Source organism: Tamandua tetradactyla, chromosome 6, assembly GCF_023851605.1.
Source record: "Tamandua tetradactyla isolate mTamTet1 chromosome 6, mTamTet1.pri, whole genome shotgun sequence".
In the NCBI taxonomy this organism is placed as follows: Eukaryota; Metazoa; Chordata; class Mammalia; order Pilosa; family Myrmecophagidae; genus Tamandua; species Tamandua tetradactyla.
In genome coordinates this window covers 125,385,886-125,406,678 of record NC_135332.1, presented here as the reverse complement: position 1 = coordinate 125,406,678, position 20,793 = coordinate 125,385,886, and the positions used below count along the sequence as shown (strand labels likewise).

Sequence of the window (20,793 nt, the reverse complement as noted above, 5' to 3'; positions counted from 1 at the left end):
TGTTTCTTGCCCTGCCTGTATGGTGCCTTTTTTTCCCTTTAGGAGGGTCTGCTTAGGTATTATAGACACCAGTCAGATTTTCCCAGACCAAAATGGCATCAATTTTCCCTGAGGATGAGACCCAGCACATTGAAAGGCTTTCCTATGAAGCTCTAGGTTCTGTGTTCTTCCTATCTGCCCAGTATGTGGTGCATGTCTGCCTGCCAGTTCCACCAGCATTAGCTGATGTGGTGCCTTTAACTTTAGCACACTCTCCCTGCTGGGGATGTGGTGGAGACAGAGGAGAAGTTGTAGGCTGGCTTTAACTGCTTCAGTCTTCCAAACCCTTGGGCCTGAATTCCTTGAGGGAGGGATTCCACCAGAGCTGGGCCCCACCCCTCTCTTGGGGAAGGCACAGCCTCCAGACAAGCTCTTAGACAAGCTTAATTCCACCCTTGCCTGGGGCAGTTGGAGCCTAAGAAGTCCTGCAGCTGTATCCAAGCAGCAGTCAAGCTGTAGAAACACAGCCACAAAAAAGAAAAGAAAAATAAATCCTCCTTTTCAGAGCAGGACCCCTGTTCCTCGGGTTTGCCAGTCAAGAGCTTAAGTTGGTACGTTGCTCTGTATATCTCCAGGTCTTATGTGCCCACTCCTTTCCTTCAGGGCTCTGACCCTTTCAAGTATTTTGTGCCATCCAATACAAAAAAAATCTGTTTTTTTTTTTCTTTTTCTGTCAGCCCTGCCCCCTCTGCACTGGGGCAAAACCCAGCAACCTCAGCTTTTACTCGAGGCTCAACTGAGCTGAGCACCTATTTTTAGTAGTCAGAACTTGTTAATTAATTTCACAGATTTGAGCTTAGTTGCTCAGCCCCTGCTGCTAGTAAAGCCTCTTTACTTCCCCCTCTGGGAAGCAGCCTGTAGGGGAGGGACAGCAGCCTCTATGGTTTGGGGAACTCACAGTTCTGGGTGGGCTCATACCTGGTCCAGCTTGTCCAGACTAGGGTACACCGTGTGTCCGGTCATTGATGTGGCTCCAGCAGTTGTTCTGTTCCTGGCTATTTACTACCTGCACAAGAGGACGAACTAAATCCCACACCTCACTAAGCCACCATCTTCTATCCTCTCTCATTTTGATTTGGAGGAAGCACATGATTGCACAGAAGCAGACAGCACTTGCAAGGCATCTAAATCCAAGATCCGCCCAAAGTCAGCAGTCTGCTAAAATTCTGAATAAGAATGAAGCACGCATAGCACTATTTACCAGCATTGAGTAATTTATTTTATTGTCTAAGCCTTAAGTCCTTCAATATTCACTCAAAGGAAGTTATATGATTCAGAATATGTTTTTTTTTTAATGAAGTGGAAGGGGAGATGAAAGAAACTAGAGAAATAAGGGAAATTTTTTCTTACACAAACTTCTTTTTCCTACATGGAAAAAAATTAATTCATATAATTATATAATAGTGTTATACAACTGTAATATTATTGAATATTATTCTATTCTTTTATCTAATTATCATAATTATTTAGTAGTATTACTTATACTCATCCTTGGTGAGTAGGATGACCTATTACTTATGACCAGCAAAAGGCAAAACAACAAAAATCAGTGAAATGAAGACATTAACAAATAAGTTTAAAATTATTCAAATAATGAAATGAACTCCTTACTTTGGACATAAAGAGACCTTAGATTTTTAAAACCACGTTCTTGCAGTATTAATTTTCTAGGGTTGCCATAACACATTACCACAAATTAGGTGGCTTGACACAACAGAAATTTATTCTCTCTGAAGGCCAAAATCAAAATGTTGGTAGGTTGGTTTCTTCTGGAAGTTGTGAGGGAAAATCCACCCCATGCTTCTCTCCTAGCTGCTAGTGGCTACTGGCAAACCTTGGCACTCCTTGGCTTATGGCCACCCTGCAGTCTGCCTCTGTTTTCACATGGCCTTCTCCCTTATGTCTGTGGGTCTCAAATTTCCCTCTCCTTTCTCTTGTAAGGATACTAGTCATTAGAGTTAGTGCTCACACTAAATCCAGGATGGTTTCATACGAGATCCTTAACTTAATTGCATTGGCAAAGACCTTAATTCCAAATAAGTTTACGTCCATCAGTTCCTGGGGTTTGGATTTGGACATATTGGTTTTTTTTACTGGGGGAAGGGGAGAGGCACAATTCAAACCACTATACTCCCAATCCTACTAAAAAATATTAAACAAGAATTTTGGCTTGGATAAATGCCACATCATTGCCTGCCTTGGTGCCCATGTGCCTCATTCCATTTCTGACAACTTCTAGTGTCTTGTCTCCTGCTCTCCTTCAGCTGCTCATTTGAATAGTCAAGACAATGCAGAAACACATGGAGCCTCATGATGGCCTAGTTGCCAGCCCCTTCCCATGGTTCTTGATCAGCAAACGCTGGAGAGTGATGGGTGGTTAGGCATGGTTAACACTCTTTGCAAGTTCCTCAAATACCCTTTCTACAAAGTCTACTGAAAATAAAGAGAACCATGTTGATATTTAGGTCATCATTTTTCATTTGCCAAAGCACCTCAAATTTTGTGGTGGACTTTCCTTTTATTTCAATAAATTTTCCTTTGATATGTCATTACAATTTTTTTCCTACAGCATGGTTTTAATCTACCTGCATAAGAACTGCATGAAAAACATGAAGGCTTAACATTAAGGTGACTCAAAGTAGGAGAATTTTGTAGATAATTGGGGCCATTTCTGAAGAAAGCCCTATAATGTAAAAGGACCACTAGCCAGTTCAGATTAGACTCAAGAAGAGGCAGGCAGGAGGATAATTTTTTACCTGCTTTCTTTCCTAGTCAATTTTTTATTTTTGTGTATTTCTGCTTTGCACCTCTCAGAAAATTAAAAATATATATATTTCATTTATATTTAACTTATGATGATTTCTTGTGTGACTTTTATAAAAATGCCAGAGCTGGGCTCCTTTGTGATTAAATTTTCTGTTGGTTTATCTCTGACATAATTATAAAAATGTCTTTTTACTATGAAAAATCCATGAAGAATGTTATCTACCATTCCTCTACACCAAGCAAAGAAAAGTCTGCAAACACTGTAGTTGTTATTATCCCCAATTCTAAATAATCATATTTGAGACTCTAAAAATAAAGGTTGGCAAGCTTTTTCCTTTAAAGGGCCAGGGGGTAAATATTTTAGGCTTTGCAGACCATATGATGCTTATTACAACTACTCTACTCTGCTGTTGAAGCATGAAAACATCTGTAGATATATGTAAAGGAAAAGCTGTGGCTGTGTTCCAATAAAACTTGACATCTGGTTGTGGTCTGAAGCCATGTTTACCCGAGAAAAAATATGTTCTTTAAACCATTCCTCTGGGTGTGAACCCATCCTAAATCAAATTTTTTGATGACCCTACTTCAGTTAAAGTGTGGCCCACCTCAGTCAGGATGGGTCTGAATCCTATTCTGGAGTCCTTATAGACAGAATGATATTCAGACAGAGGGAGAGAAAGCCACAGGAAGAAAGAAGCTGAACAGAACTTGGAAGAGAAGGAAGAGATCAGGAGATACCCCTATTGCATCGCCATGTGACAAAGAAACCAAAGAGCACTGGCAGTCAACCCCAGAATGCCAAGTCTTTGAGGAGAAAGCATATCTTGATAATGTCTTGATTTGGACATTTTCTCTGCCTCAAAAACATGATCAAATAAATTCCCATTGTTTAACTGGCCCCATCTCATGGTATTTGCTTAAGCAGCCAAGGAAAATAAAAATTTCTAGGTAGTAGGCCAAATTTGGCCTGGGGCTGTAGTATGCCAACCCTGTTCTAAAGGGTCAGCCAGCTCTCCAAGTGGTTGCTGTATAGACAGATGTCCCTGTAGTTACCTTGAATTCTTAACCAGTGAAATAAGAGCTATCATAACGGGGAAGGCCAAGTATGAGTTTCTGAAACTGCACTCCCTAGCTAAGAAAGTGAATGAAAAACAATATGGTGTTTGTTGGTGTTGGTGGTGGCAGGTTTGTGCTTTCTTTAAAGAATCTTAAAAAGAAAGCAAGGTGGTAGTTCATCTCATAGCTCCATTTATGTCAACAATCTGACCTTTGCTGAAACCAAATGACTCCTAGAGAATGACTGTAGACAACTGCAAACTCAGCCAAGAATCCTAGATGTGGCTCCTGAGTTAGATGTAGAATCTTTGCTAGAATAGATTAACATGGCCTCAGGCACATGGTATAAAGCCACTGATCGGATATTGTTTCTATCCCAATCAAGAAAGAGGAACAGAAACAGTTTACATTCACATAGAATGGACAACAATATATATTTAAAGCTTTGTCCCAGAGCTATGATTCTCATGCTCTGTCATAATATTATCAGATGAGATCTACCCTATTTGGACATCTGGCAGAACATTATGTTGTAGAATGAGCAAGAAGTGGCAAGCATACTGGAAACCTTGGAAAAACACATGTAATCTTGAATTTAGAAGATAAAATCTACAATGATTGAAGGTTTTTCACTCTGGCAAAGTTCCTACGGATTCTGTTGGGTCAGGGGCATATGGGGATTGCTCATACAAAAGAAACATTTTTTACCTCTTGATTGCCACCCAGAAGGAAGAAAACTAAAGCCTCTATAGCTTCTAATGGTGACATATTCCATGACTAGGAAAATTACTCCAGCCCATACACTGGAAAGGCTGGCTGTTTTAAGTAGGGTGTACAGGAGGAAAGTTATCATCAGTCAGTCAGGGGTGCAGTACCAGCAGCCCTGCTGCTTGGCCCATGTAATATGGCAAACCCTACAGCTGGAGGTGTTAGTGATAGGGAAAGATGCAGTATGGTATTTGGTGAAATCTGAGTCAGAGCATCACAACCCAGGCATCTGGGGTTCTGGAAGAAAGTAATGTCATCCATAATAGAGACCTATGTTTCTTTTGAAAAAGAGTTCCTGGTGTGTTACTGGGCTCTGGTAGAGACAGAATTGTTGACTATAGGACACCAAGTAACCATGTGTCGGGAATTGTCCATTATGATCTGAGTTCTGTCAGACCCACCAAGTCATAACCTTAGGCAGCCTCAGTAGCAGTTCATCATAAGATTAAAATTCTGCATCTGGGATCCAGCTAAGGAAGACCAGAAGTCATGAGTTAACTGCACGAGCAGGTAGCCCAAACCCGCATATCACCTACCACGGTTGCACAAGTGCCCCTCCATTAGGTTACATGTAAGGCATAGGGAGGTCCCATATGATGAAGTGAAGGAGAAAGAAAAGTTCATATATGTCTGATGGGTAGGTCAATTCACTACATTGGTGCAAGCTGAAAAAGGACAATTGTTGCACTATACTCAAGGAGGAGAGGGACTTGAAAAACCATGGAGAGGGGAAACCATTCCCATGGACAAAGCTCAAAGTAGTACACCTGATTATCCATCTTGAATGGAGGGAGCAGAGGCCTGAGAGGTGAATATATGCATAGCCGTGGGTAGAGGCAAATAGTCTGCGGGTATCTGGAAAGAAAAGGGCTAAAAAAAATTGGAGACAAGGAAACTTGAGATAGAGGAATGTGGATGAGCATATGGGAGTGGGTGTAAAATGTGAAGGTTTTTAGTTTTTTTTATTTTATGAGTATTATTTTATTTAATCCTTATAATAACCCTATAACAGAGCTGTTATTATTCCTATGTTATACATAAGGAAACAAAGGAATTGTATTTTTAAAGATTGAAATTCTTTTCACTATTACTACTTCTAAAAATTATGTGACCCTAGAACAACAATAAAATGACATTTTATTTTATTTATTGCTTATTGAATTGCAATGATTTAAAAAGCTATAATAGCCAATGTTTTTGAAGATGCAATGAATGTAAAACCTTTGAATGACAATTTGACAATGTGATTTGGCACAACCCTTTTAGAAAACCATTTGGCAATATATGTCAGAATATTAAATACTCAATTAAAAGTGAAGGTTTTTAACTCCCATATTAATGAAACCAGAAAGTTTCCATCCATCACAAAAGACGTACTGAACAATGAATGAAATAAAAGCATCATGCCAGTTAACAATAGCCAGTCAATGAACTGGCATGATGGGCATCTGGCGGGTATGGCCACTGGCAGGGACAGGAGTTACTCATGGGCTCCGCAGCATGGATTCTTATTTACCAAGACTGAGTTCACTACTACCACCACTGAATGTCCAACTTGCCAATGACAGAGAACAATATTTAGCTCCCAATATGACACGTTCTTCAAGGAGGTGATTTTCTTTATGTTGGACCATCAATGTGCATCCAACATATAGGGAAACACAGCTCACATTTTCTGGAAAAATTCTAGGATTTTTAATACCTTCTATGCCTAATTTTATTAGACTCAGTACCTCCAGTGGTAGGTCATTTCCTAGTTTCAGCCTCATGCCTATTGAATTATTAAGTGGTCTTAACCTTAGTACACATTAATGCAAAAAAAAAAAAATCATATTGTTAAACTACCTAACTCAGGAAAGTAAAACAAACACACATACTAACTATGGTATCTTTACTGATCATAACTTGGATATAAAATCAGATGGTCTATGCAAAATTTCTAAGCCACATATTAGGTGCATGCTAGTTGCTCCATAAATGTCAGCTGAATAATTATCAGGAGGATCATTGGCCCGGATAAGTGCCTTTTATATTGGAATTTGGAAATTTGACATTTAATGGGAATTGTTATGAAAATGCTGCATCCTCTTTCCTGTATTCATGAAAGGGTTTGTAGTTTTAGTTTTTCTTAATAATAGCATTAGCTTTGGACATCCAGCATTTCCTGGAACTAGCAATGATGTTCTCAGGTGCTAAGACACGTATGAGGCTATGTTTGTCCTTCGACTTAATCTTTGGCGTTTCTTCTTCTCTAATTGGTATATTTGCTATCATACTCCTTGTAACCTCCTCTGCCCTGATTTCTCACAGATGTCAGTGTATAGCAGAGTGTTATAGTCAAGGTTGAAAGGATATTTGGTGAAGATATTTGGTGTTCTCATGGCAATGGTGACTTGCTAAACTCATGGGATATTGAGCTCGAACCTAAAAACCATCAGCAAAAGGCTGTACGTGTGTGTGCATTTATGTATGGACATGATTTCTTTACCTCCTTTTCTCTTCATGGATGTTTCACTCTCTTGCTTATTCATCAGTACGCACATAGTATACAATGGCTGTTGTAGCCCTAATAAGCTTAAATTTTTAGTGCAAATGTCATCTATGAAGCCCCTATTTTTTAGTTCAAATAATCAAGAGTGAGAATATGAAAAGGTCTTTAATAGCCAATAAATTGTTTTTTTTTTTTCCTAGATCACCCTTGGACAGAGAAAGACACAGGATCCTATGGCATAAACATTGCTATTCTGTGTGTATGGCAGTTCCTTGGAAAGGAGCTAGAGGGCATTAGAGATGATTCTAAATTAGAAAACAGTATCTAGTCCTGCTAAAAACTCTATCATGTTTCTATTTTCATCTTGACTTATTTAAAACAGCTTTTCTGCTGTAGATGGTATGAAGGGAAAATGCAAAGATTAGAGTTCCTTATGTTTTTCCCTGATTTTTCTCACACCATTATCTACCCAGCATGGTATAAAAATAGATTTCAATACTATTTCAAAGAACACCAATATACCTATCTATATGATGCAATTTTTCTTTAAGATCAATTAATCTCAGACAGAATGGTGGATCAGCTCCAGGGAACATGGAAATCCATATCTTGTGAAAACTTTGAAGAATACATGAAAGAACTAGGTGAGCCACATTTACTTGCCCAGTATCTCCAGTAGGAATGAGAGCTTTGATAATTCAAGACTTTCTTTGCAGGAAATCAGATTAAACTTGGACCTCCTGATTTTGTACTTGGAAGCAATATATATTGATTGATCATGTATTAGAGATACAGTTCTTGGCAAGGTTAGGTTCATGTATTGGGTTGAATACTGTCCTCCATCCCAACCACCCCAATTCAGGTCCACCTGGATCCTGAGAATATGACCTCATGTGGAACCAGGGTCTTTGGGGATGTAATCATGTTATGATGAGGTCATACTAGATAAGTGTGAACCATAAATCAAATATGACTGGTGTCTTATAAGAAGAGGGAATTTTGGACTTAGGGAGAATGCCTTGTAATGACAGACATTGAAGTGATATGTCTGCAAGCAAAAAAAAATGGCAAGGAATGTTGGCACTCACCAGTAGCTAGGAAGAGGCCAAGAAGGATTCTTCCCTAGAGCCTCTGGAGGGAATATTTACCTGCCAATATCTTGATCCAAGTCTTCCAGCTTCCAAGACTGTGAAAGAGTAAATTTCTGTTGTTTTCAGTCACCCAGTTGGTAATACTTTGTTAGGCAGCCACAGGAGTCATAGTTGGGATTGACATAGTTCCTGCTCTTAAGTAATTTAAAATGGATTTACATAAATAAGACATAAAAGTACCATAAGTTAAAGAGAAAATTATTTTAATACAAGATTTAAAGCAAATGACAATTATTGTTTTTAATGATCACTTTGCAAATATTTGCTCAGAATATTTAGAGAATCTTTAAAATAGATCTTGTTGTCTCTGACAGCATTCCCTGGCTTGTGGCTACAATACTTTAATCTTTGCAGCCAGGATCCCATTGTTTTCTCTTCTTCCGTAGCTTAATCTCTCTCTAACTACCCTTATAAGAACCCCTGAGATTACATTTAGGGTTTATCCAGATAATCCAGGATAATCTTTCCATCTGGGAATTCTTGATTTAATTGCACTTACAAAGTCCCTTGGGCCAAATAACTGAACAGGAACATTCACAAATTCCAGGGTGAGAAAAAATTGATGCATAGAAACTAACTTAGAAAGTTTCCAAGACATACAGATAAGGGGAAAAGCAAGTTGATAACAGTAGACATAATATCACTTGTAATTCTTAAATCCTATATATGTATACATGTACAAAAGAATGTAAGTGAAAAGATAAAGATGTAAAGAATTAACCTTTAACTATTTTGTTTATATGTGAATGCATGTATTTTTTAAATAGGGAGATGATCTGTAGCTTTAATCAGATTCCCACAGGGGTCCATGAACTAATAAAATTGACAGCTGGACTAGAGAAACATAACAATCACTAGACAGAAACTATAAAGTGATTTTTTTCCTGCAAAAAAATAGTCTAGTTAAACATATAATGGGACCACTGGTCTTACATATTTGAATTCATGCAGTATTAGAGCTATTTAACTCACAAACCTCTCAGTTAGCAAAGAATTATACAGCTAATGGGAGTTCTTAGAGCCAACAGCAGATTCAGCTGCTATGTCCTTTTATCTTGTTTCCAGGAATAGGAAGAGCAAGCAGGAAACTGGGCTGCCTGGCAAAACCCACTGTCACCATCAATACAGATGGACATGTGATCACTATCAAAACCAAAAGCATCTTCAAAAATGATGAGATCTCTTTTAAACTCAGAGAGGAGTTTGCCGGAAGCACAACAGGTAGCCCTAAAACCAAGGTGAGGCCTAAAACAGTCTTTGAGGTAATTTCATACAGATGTTAACTGGAAATCATTCTAAGTAAGAAAGTAACTGTAGCAAACTATCTAACGTCTTTATTAGATGAGTTTTTGACTAAAACCTAGGTCTGAGGATCTCAAATGAATATGCATACAAATCTCCTGGGATACTTGTGAAAAATACCTAAGTTCTAGGTCCCGACCCAGAGCTCTGATGGCTGGAATGGGAGCCTGAAAATCGCATTTTTAATTATTGTATTCAGGTATTTACCAGACCCTAAGTTGAGGATCATTTCCACAGATTAATATTTAGTTCTCTCAGTATCAAATGTTCTTACCGTTTTGTGGCAATTGGCCACACATAGAATCACAATGACTTGAATTAGCTGGTACAGGCTAGGTTATGCCATGATAACAAATGACCACAAACTCACAGTGGCTTAGCACAAAAAGGATTTATTTCTAACTCACAGAGCATATTCAGTATTGGGGTGCAGCTTAGGGAAGTTTGGGTGGGGTAGTTAGGGAATCTGTCCCATGGAGTCTCTCAGGGATCCAGGCTGAGGGAAGTTCAATTACTTTGTAGCTGTACCATCTGGAATCTGTTGTCCCCTTGGATGATGTTGTAGGGAAGGAGAGAGTAGGCTTTTTGTTGCCATATCCTCTAAAGTAACACACATAATTTTTGTTCACATCTCATGGGTTCCAACTAACTCTAGGAAAGCTGGAAAATAAAAGGAATCAGATGGGAAATTTGGTGATCATCATTTTCTCTGTCACAGAAAAGGATAGTAATTAATTTGGTAAAAGGCCCAACTCAGTGTAACTGTAAATTTGGAAATATACATCACAGTGATTATAATACATGAAATTGCACAGGACTGCCTGTGCATAAATCCCATCTCTGCCACCAATCAACCATGAGCAAGTCACAGAACTTGCTAGCTCACTCTTAATATTTGCAAAAGAGGATAATAATGATACCTAGCTTATGAGGTTGTTGTGAGGATGAAATGATATATGTGAATCTCACATAATAGTGTTACATAAGTGGCAGCTATTGTTGATAAGATTATTATTACCTTTCTTTCTATATTGTTGGGGCAAGAAGAAGAAAACAAGGCTTTTCTTCTTTAAATAAACTCTTAACAATGGGAGTTTGAATTAGCTTCACATGCTTTTTTTTTCTTGGCATGGGCAGGCACCGGGAATTGAACCTGGGTCTCCAGCATGGCAGGCAAGAAGTCTGCCTGCTGAGCCACCGTGGCCTGCCCTTCACATGCATTTTTAAAGTTGAAATTAAATTTACTTGTGATTCTTTATGCAAAAAAAAAAAAAGCAAATTCTTTGCCTAGGCAGTAAAGGATTTTTTAAAAATCCTTCACGAAATCTTTGAGATGATATTATGCTTTTGCCCTTGTAAAACTTCTCTTATTACAAAAGAATCAGCCAACAAACATACTGTTTGCAAGATCCTGAAACTGATGGAGTAGTAAATGGCCTTCTAAACTACCTGCGAGTATAAAAACAGCTGAAAAGAATTTAACACCTGATAAAATGTTAGTGCTGAAATATGGCCATCTGAGCTGAATTTGGTGTTTGTTCTTCAGAGTACCGTAACCTTAGATGACAACTCCTTGCTTCAGGTTCAGGACTGGAATGGCAAAGAAATCACTGTAAGGAGAAAGTTGGCGGATGGGAAAATGGTGGTGGTGAGTGCATGGTTTCTCACTATTTTCTTCCCTACTGAATCACCTACAAAATCACTCAAATAGCTTGTTTTAAAACAATGAAGATGAATGTCACTTTTCTTTTTCTCATGGACTGGGAGAAAAAATGTTATCAGATAAATGTATGATCTTTAATAATATAAATGTGCAAGGACAAAAACTAAAGAGGATTAAAAAAAAATCTGTGGCCCAACACTTTGGCCCACGTGGAAGCCAAAACAAGTATGTATTTGTGCGATAGAGTTTACCCAGACATTGAGGGTCGTTGCCTGTCCTCTCCTCCTTAGGGGGATTAACTTCTCACTGTTTTCCTGCTGAACAACAAACAAAGCATGAAAGGGGCATTTAAACTAGAGGTGTGAAGCTGAAGTGGTGTTTTTTGGTGTTTGAATGGGTGAGCACAAGTAAGAACAAGCATTTAGGTGGATATAATACCCCTGAATTTTCATGTATCATATATCTAGTCGCCAGAATAATCCCTGGGGGACAGGTTATTAGCCCATTTAATGGGTGCTGAAAACTTGAGATTCTGATATTGGCCCACCAAAGGATATACAGCTATAAAAATATGGTAGTGCTTGGATTAAAATCCAGGTTAGTTTAATTTCAAAATCTATACTTTTTGTTTTTCTAGTCCATTCCTCTGCCTCAAATAGCTTTCCAGGTCATCATTTCCACTTCTACAGAGTAGAGAGAAATATGCCAGTGATTCCGTTCCTTGCAAACCCTACCCCACAAAAATGAATAAAAAGGTAATTTTGGATGGAAGATGAAATAGTTCTTAGGGAATACACATGATTTGTGTGGAGGTTAAAAAAAAAAGCTTCATTCTTAATAAAGGAAACTTTTCCTCTTTCAACAATGAAGAGTACATTTTGGTCCTCATAAAATCAGAACAGGAAGACTAGGGATGATTGATTTTATTACTTCTTAGAATGACATTAGCTAATAAACAGACAAATTTTACAGTTTATTAGAAAGAACTCTAGACTCCAAGTCTGGGGATGTAGATTTCCATCTCTGCCGCTCAGTAGTTATGTGGCTTGACAATCGTTTATCCTTTCCAAAATTCAATTCCTTGTTTTCAAAAGGTGGACAGTCTTCCTCGAAGCTTTTCTGAGAGAATTAAATATCAGCATGTATATATTAGTACTCTGAAAACCATAAAATACTACATTGATGTAAGTTATTGTTTAGAAACATAGAGTACTATGCAAAATAACAAAAATATATCAAGGTACACATTTAAAATATTTTAATACTTCAGATTCCAAACTGTATGTATTGTTTTGTGTGCATATTTATAACAAACCGATGCCATCTATAATTGCTTATGTAGGTCTATTTTCAAGATTTTTAATTAATGTATGTATGGCTAGTACTTAGTTTGCATTTTTTTTCAATGCCAGTTTCACCCACATTACTGAAATATCTCATCATTCTTTTGTCTTCCAGGAAAGTACTGTGAACAATGTTATCTGCACTCGGACATATGAGAGAGTATAAACAAACTCAGTCTCCAATTCTTAAGCACTCCCAAACTGGATCCAAACTGCTGAGGGGTTTTAAATAAAACTCCCAAGTAAAATATAATGACTGTGACATATAAGGGAGCCTTTGCACAAGCATCAAAAATTTTGGTTACCATGTTAAATATGCCTGTAACATATTGTACCTTGGGATTGACAGAGATAAGAAACCAGGATGATTTATCCTGCTAACACAGGACTGGGATAATATATTCAGAGAGCAACTTCATGTCAAGTTTTTCTTATTAGGCATATTCTGTCAGTTCTTTAAACTCACATGATCTGCACTACATTGGAAAAAATAGTATTTCTTGCAAACAAATAAAAACATAGTATGCTTCATAGGTTTACGTGTCAACCATATGTGAAAAGATAAGAAATGTTTAAAACTAAGGCAATACCTGAAAGTCCAATAAAATACCAAACTATTTTTATGGAGAGCACCATAACCATACTGCCATCACTGAGAGCCAATGCAAAGGAGAATGTTACTTGTTTTATCAGAACTAAACATGCATCGTGAGGCCTGGAAGGGATCTAAAAGCTATGTGGACTGGTTGCCTTATTTGGGCAATGAGAAAAAGGCCCAAATCAGTTAACTGTATAGTTCACTATCACCCAAAGGGTTTCAGGAAGAACTGGGGCCAGAATCCATGTTTTCTGATGATTAACCTAACAATCATAATGAAGCAGATTTAAGTGGGCACAGTTAAGTAGAAACAGGTTCACAGTGTACGATTATGAATCAAATGCAGCAATGCATTAAGCTAGTGAATAAACAAGTTTCTCTTTGTCCTAAAATGAGTGGTAGGATGCCACAGCTTAGTCTAGATGAGGACCCTGAGCTTGACTGTTTGAACTCTGGCCTGTCACTGATTAATGTCCTGAAGTGATAGATAGGTAATCTTGGTGTTCTAATGGAAAGGAGAGAAGTGTCTGTTTATTTTCTGGTAAATTGAAATGGCAAAAATGACAATGGAAGTCATAGAAGGACATCTGTACTCTGAGTTGCTTGGACTCGTTTTGTGTCCGAGGAAGAGATGACTCCAAGCAGAGGCTGAAGGAGTTGTTTTCCGGAGGCCCCATGTAGGGTGGTGGACATGAGCAGCTCCGAGGCAGGGCTGAGGTAACAGCTTATTGCACAGAGGCATAAGGAAGAATTCTCCCCCAAGAAAGTGGGACCCAGGACTGCTCTGACACCTCACAGGTCAATGGCTCTGGGAGCTTTGGGAAGCAGTGCCCTTGGTGTTTGGGTTTCTTGCCCACTGTGGTAATGGTGATACTCTCCTGTGATACTCTCCTAGGCAGCCTTATGATGACATGGACAAGAAGGAGCTGTGAGAAACCCCTTGGTAAAAGGATACTCATCAGTTCCCAGGTGTTGTAGTTTCCTAGGTTGCTTCAGAAAAATACTATGAAATGAGTTGGCATAAACAATGGGAATTTACTAGCTTACAATTTTGAAGCTTAGAAAATGTCCAAATCAAGGCTTCATCTAGGCAATGCTTTCTTTCCAAAGACCAGGGGCCGACATTCCTTGGGTCCTCTGCCACATGGCAAGGCATATGGCGGCATCTGCTGGTCTCTCCCCTCTCTTCCAGATTTTGCAGCTTCCAGCTTCTTGCTTCTGTGGCTTTCTCTCTCTATTTCCTTCTCTCTCTTTTTTTCTCTCTCTGTCTCTGTATTCATTTCATTTATAAAGGATTCTAGTAAGAAGACCCACCCTGAATGTGGTGGATCACATCTTAACTGAAGTAGCCTCATCAGAAGATCCTACTTACAATGGGTTCATATCCCCAGAAAGGATTAGATTTAAGAACATGTTTTTCTGGGGTACATACAGTTTCAAACTGCCACACCAGGAAAACACAGAAGGGATGCCTCCAATGACTCACAGGAACACCTGGTAGGCAGGGGGGCACTGAAAAAGACTGGAGCTGTGAATGAGCAAGAACATGTCATTTGGATTTTGATGTTAATGTGAATTTTTTGGGGGGTCCCTCCAAAATTTTTTTTTGCGTGGTCCAGGAATCAAACCTAGGTCTCTTGTATACAAGGCAAGAGTTCTACCACTGAACCACCCACGCACCCTAATGTGAATTTTATTTGTCAACAATCTGGTGAGATTTAGAGACATTTGGACACTTGAAATAAAACAAAGTAAAAAAATCCCCCACAAAATATTCTCATGGGAAGTAATAGCATGCCTACCCTCTTCCATGCCCTCTACTCCCACTCAGAGTTATTAAGGTAGAAATCACCTCACTGCGGCTGATGGAAGTGCCATATCTCTCTGGTGTGGTAAGGCCACCGATCTAAACCAAACCAAACACGTTGTTGCTCTAGTGTGAAGCTGTGATTTGGGATTTACTGCACGTCCACCACGTACCAGGTCCTGCTGGGAACAGGAGTACAAGTCACATTCGCTGTCCTTGGTTTGCTCAATAGAGAAGTGAAATGTAGAAGTGTTCACCCGCATGCTGAATATAGGGAATCAGGAAATAACAGAAGGTTTCCACCTGGAGATAAGATCCAACACTGCCTTCTTGGTGAATACTAGGAGGAAAGAAAACCAGCAATCTGGGAGGCAGAGGCAGCAACAGTGAAGACAGCACTTTGGGTGGGAGAAGCACCAGCGGGCTCTTATCCCCTTCTTGTCACAACTTCCATCCTACAGAGGCTTTTTTCCTTCTGGGCTGGAGCCTCAGTGCAGATTTTATCAAGTCAGTTCAAGTCAATCATCATTATTCAGGACATTTAAGGAATATGGAATTATTCCTAGAGAGGAATTGCCTGTTCTTCCTCAGCTGGGAAACTTATTATCATTATTATTATTATTTTATTTTTATTTTTTGCTTTGCTTTGTTTTAATTACCTTTGGCCAAAATTTTACTGGAACAGAAATTTTAAAAGCCAACTAACTACAGGAAGGATGGATGTTTAGGTTTTATTTAAACAGTAAATAATGTTGAATATTTCCTACCTAGTAAACAGGATATTGCTGAGAAAATAATCCTCTGAATAATTCAGTTGGCAACAACTTGAGACGGAATATAAAACAACAACAATAACAAATTCTGTTTTTTGAGTACTCGAGTGCCAGCGACCATGCTTAGCCCTTTATACCCATCTCTTCATCTTGTCCTCTTGGGAGGCGTTGACAAAAGTATAAACTGAGTCTCAGAGAGGTTAAGTGAGTTGCCTAAGGCTACTCAGCTGATAAGCAGCAGCAGGGCCAGAGTTCCAAACAGGGTCACTGTGATGTCACAGTCTATGTTCCTTAGCCTTGATGCTACAGTGCGTCTCTAGAAGCCAGACTCGAAGTCACTAGGGACACGACGGAGGAGGCGCACCATGGCCGTGCCCTCGGCCCCGCCCCGGCCCGCCACCCACCTCATCTTTGACATGGACGGTCTCCTACTGGACACCGAACGGCTCTATTCAGTGGTGTTTCAAGAAATATGTGACCGCTATGACAAGAAATACACCTGGGATGTAAGATCCCGCGTGATGGGGAAGAAGGCGTTGGAAGCGGCCCAGGTGGTCATCGAAGTTCTGCAGCTGCCAATGACCAGAGAGGAGCTGGTGGAAGAAAGTCACCTGAGGTTAAACCAGCTCTTCCCCACCGCCGCGCTCTTGCCAGGGGTCGAAACGCTCATCCACCACCTACGAAAACACAACATCCCTTTCGCTCTTGCCACCAGCTCAGGGTCCGCGACGTTTGCAGTGAAAACAAGTAGACACCAAGAGTTCTTCAGGCTGTTTCACCATATCGTTCTGGGAGACGACCCCGAAGTGACGAGGGGCAAACCCGATCCTGCCATATTTCTCACCTGCGCCAAGAGATTTTCTCCTGCCGCTCCGGTGGAAAATTGTCTTGTGTTTGAAGATTCCCCCAATGGGGTGGAGGCGGCCCTGGCAGCTGGGATGCAGGCGGTCATGGTCCCCGACGAGAGCTTACCCCCAGACTTGACGCGGAAGGCCACCGTGGTGCTGAGCTCCCTGCAGGACTTCCAGCCCGCGCTGTTCGGCTTGCCGCCCTACGGCTGAGAGGGCCGCTGCCGCCCCAGCCCTCGCCCCCCCGCTCCCTGTCCCCTGTCCTCGTCCCCTGTCCCCCGCCCCCCGTCCTGCCTCCCGCCCCTACCCACTGAGCGCAAACTGCCCAGCCGGCCTGCCTTTCCGCAGCCCACCTTCTCCGGTAGCCCCAGGGGGATGTCGAACCCTCGGGAAGGGTACCTTCCAGGCCCGGCTGGCCCTGCCCACTCTCTAATGGATAAACCCTCACTTGACAGTTGAAGGGAAGCAAAGGAGAGACAGGCCCAGAAACAGAGATCAGTCTTGAATTACCACTGGAATAAGCAAACTGATTATGCTGTGCTAAAGTGAATATATACACGAACATATACATATGGACATACAAAATGTGTATATGTGTGTATTCTTGTATCTGTATATGTGTGCATGCATAAAATTTGCTTTGCCAGGACAAAATGAAGTTATGTTTGTGTTCAATTCTTTTCTTTTTAGTTTGTTAAACACTGACTGGAAAATGTAAAATACATATGCTTTTATGTGTATGTAAATATATGTACATGTATATTATATATTATATGCTGCTTCACTCTAATCAGCACCTGTCTTCACATGCAATAGCAACTGATAAAAGCAACACGGTAATTCTATTTGATTTATAATCTCACTGAAAAAGTCACATTATTGATGACACTTAAGAAATCATTTTCCTTATTAGCAAACATTAAAATTATTTTTGCTTCCCCGAAATGCCTCTTTGGACTTTTACTCCGGGGCTAACACTGAGACATATCATTAATAGTTTCCTTTTAGTATGAACATAACTCAAGCATATGCCTGATATCAACACAGTTATCCATCCTTGACAATGTTTACTACCTCAGAAAAGTTGTTTTCCTCCATTAAGAATATTGGTTGCCTAATACATTCTTTGATGGAAGCAAGATTTTCTTTCAGAATGCACACTTGGCAGGACCAAGGGACAATTTATTTATGACACTTGAGTGATTAGCCCCTTCTCATCGATTTGCTCAGCCTTTGGGATTTGTCTCTAACATGTCAAGGAAAAAAGACAAGATAGAAGACTGGGGAACAGAGACCTCAGGCTGTTCTGTCTGAGCCACTCTGCTGGTGTTCTGTCGTTTATTCTAAGCTGTAGAAATTGTAGTGGCCAGCATGCTCATCTGTCAGGCAAACCTATTTCAGCATTCCTTGTAGCTAATATTCATGTCTGCTCTTTGGATTGTCCTTTGAACCAGGTGCAGTATCTTACCAGTCCCCTCTCTCATTTTGTGAATTAAAATCTTTGATATATGTTGTTGTTAAAAAAAAAAAAAAGTCACTGGAGTTCCTTTCCAACTTTCTCTATAATAATAAATATATGATAAATAAATGCATAGTTAAAACCACTGACCTGAACTTGTAAAGCCTGAGAAACTTACCCTACCTAAATTCTCATGCCCTAACCTGAAAACCTTTTACAACTGAAGAATTAGGAAGAAGTGGGAAACAACCAAACCATGACTGATTTGTCACCCCTGTGAGAAGACTTTGCCAACATATTGTTTTGTAATGATGCAACAGGAATTAAATCTAAAGAAAGGAGATCAAAGGAGTTGAAACAGGAGAAAGAGAAGGTCCAAAAATTTTTCGCTTAGCATTTATAGATTAGAATTATGTTTAAGAAAAAGTTGAGGATATTATGTGTTATGAATTTGGGAAACATTCGTATTGCACAGTGCAGGGAAGTCATGGAAATGTATTTTTAGTACTAGCCAGGACTCTGGGTGTCATAAAATAGAACTTCTCCTTTGACCGGTTTAGAGATCTGAAGAACCCTTGGTGAGAAAGGTGGATAATCTGTGGTTTTGCCAATTCTGACTGACTACTGGTGAATTGTGTGAAGTTTCTCTTAGCAATCCGAAACCTTGTGGACAAAACCAAAGAAAAACTAAACTCACTCTTCTAGAACTGCTTCGACCAGAAATGTTGATGAGATATAATAATTAATTAAATTAAAATAGTGAATCAAGTCTAGTGCCAGGTACAAAAATGGCAGTTTTGCTGACAAAAAGAAACTCATTTATACCTTAAAGTGAAGAATTGTACTTTCTTTATTTCATGATATGAGCACATTTTCACATACCTTGCATCTCATTGACTTAATTTTGTTTACCAGCAGTTTTCTTTTTTTTTTCAAGCAATGGTGTGCTTTTACTAAATAAAATGTATGCAGAACCCCAATGTGTAAAACAGTTCAGCTGAGAACTCTTCTGTTTGTTGTGTAGGATATTTCATCTGCCTTTCCCAACTCCCAGGAAAGGTTCCAGAGAGAACATTTTAAATCATGTTTCTAAATTCTGTCTGCCAACAGCCCTAGTTTTCTGTTAGCACCATCCTTCCTCTTCATGTTCAAAATTTAGCTGTCATAATTATTATCAGGAATTATTTATCAAACATTCCATTATTCAAGTAATGATGCAGATAGACATGGAAAGAAAGGTGGAAAAAAAAAAAGATACAAACACTGTAACAATCACACCAGTTACTGCAATAGAATATTTTTTACTTTTAACAGTTTGGGATTTAATTTATAATCATAAATTTCACCTATTAAAAGTGTACAGTTCAGGGCGGGCCGCGGTGGCTCAGCGGGCAAAGTGCTTGCCTGCTATGCCGGAGGACCTCGGTTCGATTCCCGGCCCCAGCCCATGTAACAAAAACGGAGAAACAGAATACAATAAAACAAGAAAATGTTTAAAAATGTTTCCCTTTCTTCCTTCCTTCCTTCCTTCTATCCTTCCTTCCTTCTCTCTGTCTTTAAAAAAAAAAAAAAAAAAAAAAAAAAAAAAAAGTGTACAGTTCAATGGCATATTTAGTGTATTTACAGAGTTGTACAACCATAACCCTAATCTAATTATAGAACATTTTATCATGCCCCCAATGAAATCTTGTATACATTAGCAATCACTCACTTCAGCCAGTCTTAGGCAACAGCTAATCTATTTTTTGTCTCTAGAGATTTGCCTATTATATATGGTCTCATGTAGATGAGATCATACAGTATATGTTTTTTTGTGCACCATTTTACATTCCTACAAGCAAGGTATGAGGGCTCCAGTTTCTCCACATCATCACCAATACTTGTTATTGTTTATCTTTTTTATCATAGCCATCTGCATGAGTGTGAAGTAGATCCATGGAAGTATTTTCATATAGCGAATTGTTAATCAGATTTTGGAGAATTGAAGAGGAAAAAAGTGACTACTAAGGTATCACAAACATAGTAACTGCAGATAGCAGCTACTTCTCTTAGGACTGGAGAAAGAGGGGGAGGGGTTGGGATTTTAAAAACTTAGTAACCAGTCTAGTCTACCATCACTGACCACTCCTCCATACACACCCTTCTCCACATATTTGAACTTCCATATAACAAAACAATTTTACGCTTCCCATCAAACAAGATGCAATGATCTTACACAATGATGTTCTCACCCTATCCTAAAATGAGGAGACACAACATCCCAGCAGTCATTTTCCTCATCTTTAGACAATCACCCTTTCCATCTCTGAGCTATGGTAGTCACTTCTGAAATTCAGCTGTGCTCCAATTTCTTTTATCCCTAGAGATACAGTGATCAATCGGCCATTGCCAAAGATCCTTAAAGTCAAAACATTTTGAACATACCGTAGTTCTTGGTTCCCATGATGTTACCTGCCTTGACTTTAGTAAGCCCTGCCACTTTACATTTGCTCATCTGAGCTCTCCAGGGAAATCAGGGAGCCCATCTCAACAGGGCCATCTCCCACTGTGATACCCAGCCGCCAGCAAATAGGCTGGTTCTGAAAGTGCTGTAAACGATGAAATCAGCTACAGGTCCTGGAACCTACTGCTGCTACTGGCCATGGGAGATGCTGAGGGAGCATCAAAGTGTGAAAAGTCCCTATTTCAATTTCCTGCATGAAGAATAGGCATACTAGTGGGAAAAGGTA

At 39.5% G+C, this 20,793-nt stretch overlaps 1 protein-coding gene, 1 long non-coding RNA gene, 1 other non-coding gene and 1 pseudogene across 5 annotated transcripts; 2 read left to right on the top strand and 2 right to left on the bottom strand.

Moving 5' to 3' along the window:
* Nucleotides 1-5,025: 5,025 nt before the first annotated feature.
* On the top strand, nucleotides 5,026-13,107 carry FABP12 (fatty acid binding protein 12). Of its 3 annotated transcripts, XR_013178312.1 has the most exons (7): nucleotides 5,026-5,139; nucleotides 7,321-7,375; nucleotides 7,672-7,764; nucleotides 9,337-9,509; nucleotides 11,120-11,221; nucleotides 11,874-11,991; nucleotides 12,695-13,107. XR_013178312.1 is itself a non-coding variant. In XM_077167088.1 (5 exons), the coding sequence occupies exons 2-5, from the start codon at nucleotides 7,692-7,694 to the stop codon at nucleotides 12,743-12,745; spliced, it is 399 nt and encodes a 132-aa protein (XP_077023203.1). In that variant the 5' UTR covers nucleotides 5,026-5,139; nucleotides 7,672-7,691; the 3' UTR covers nucleotides 12,746-13,107. The 3 variants fall into 3 exon arrangements, 1 of the variants encoding a protein (XP_077023203.1); XR_013178311.1 differs by lacking the exon at nucleotides 7,321-7,375; XM_077167088.1 differs by lacking the exons at nucleotides 7,321-7,375; nucleotides 11,874-11,991.
* On the bottom strand, nucleotides 12,153-16,006 carry LOC143688791 (uncharacterized). The gene is made up of 3 exons (XR_013178313.1): nucleotides 15,752-16,006; nucleotides 15,030-15,163; nucleotides 12,153-12,355 (listed from the first exon to the last, which is right to left on the bottom strand). It is a non-coding gene; the product is annotated as an uncharacterized LOC143688791 (long non-coding RNA).
* TRNAT-UGU (transfer RNA threonine (anticodon UGU)) lies at nucleotides 14,785-14,855 on the bottom strand. Its single transcript has one exon. It is a non-coding gene; the product is annotated as a tRNA-Thr (tRNA).
* Nucleotides 16,007-16,059: 53 nt separating the features above from the next.
* Nucleotides 16,060-17,274, top strand: LOC143688787 (pseudouridine-5'-phosphatase pseudogene; annotated as a pseudogene).
* Nucleotides 17,275-20,793: the final 3,519 nt, after the last annotated feature.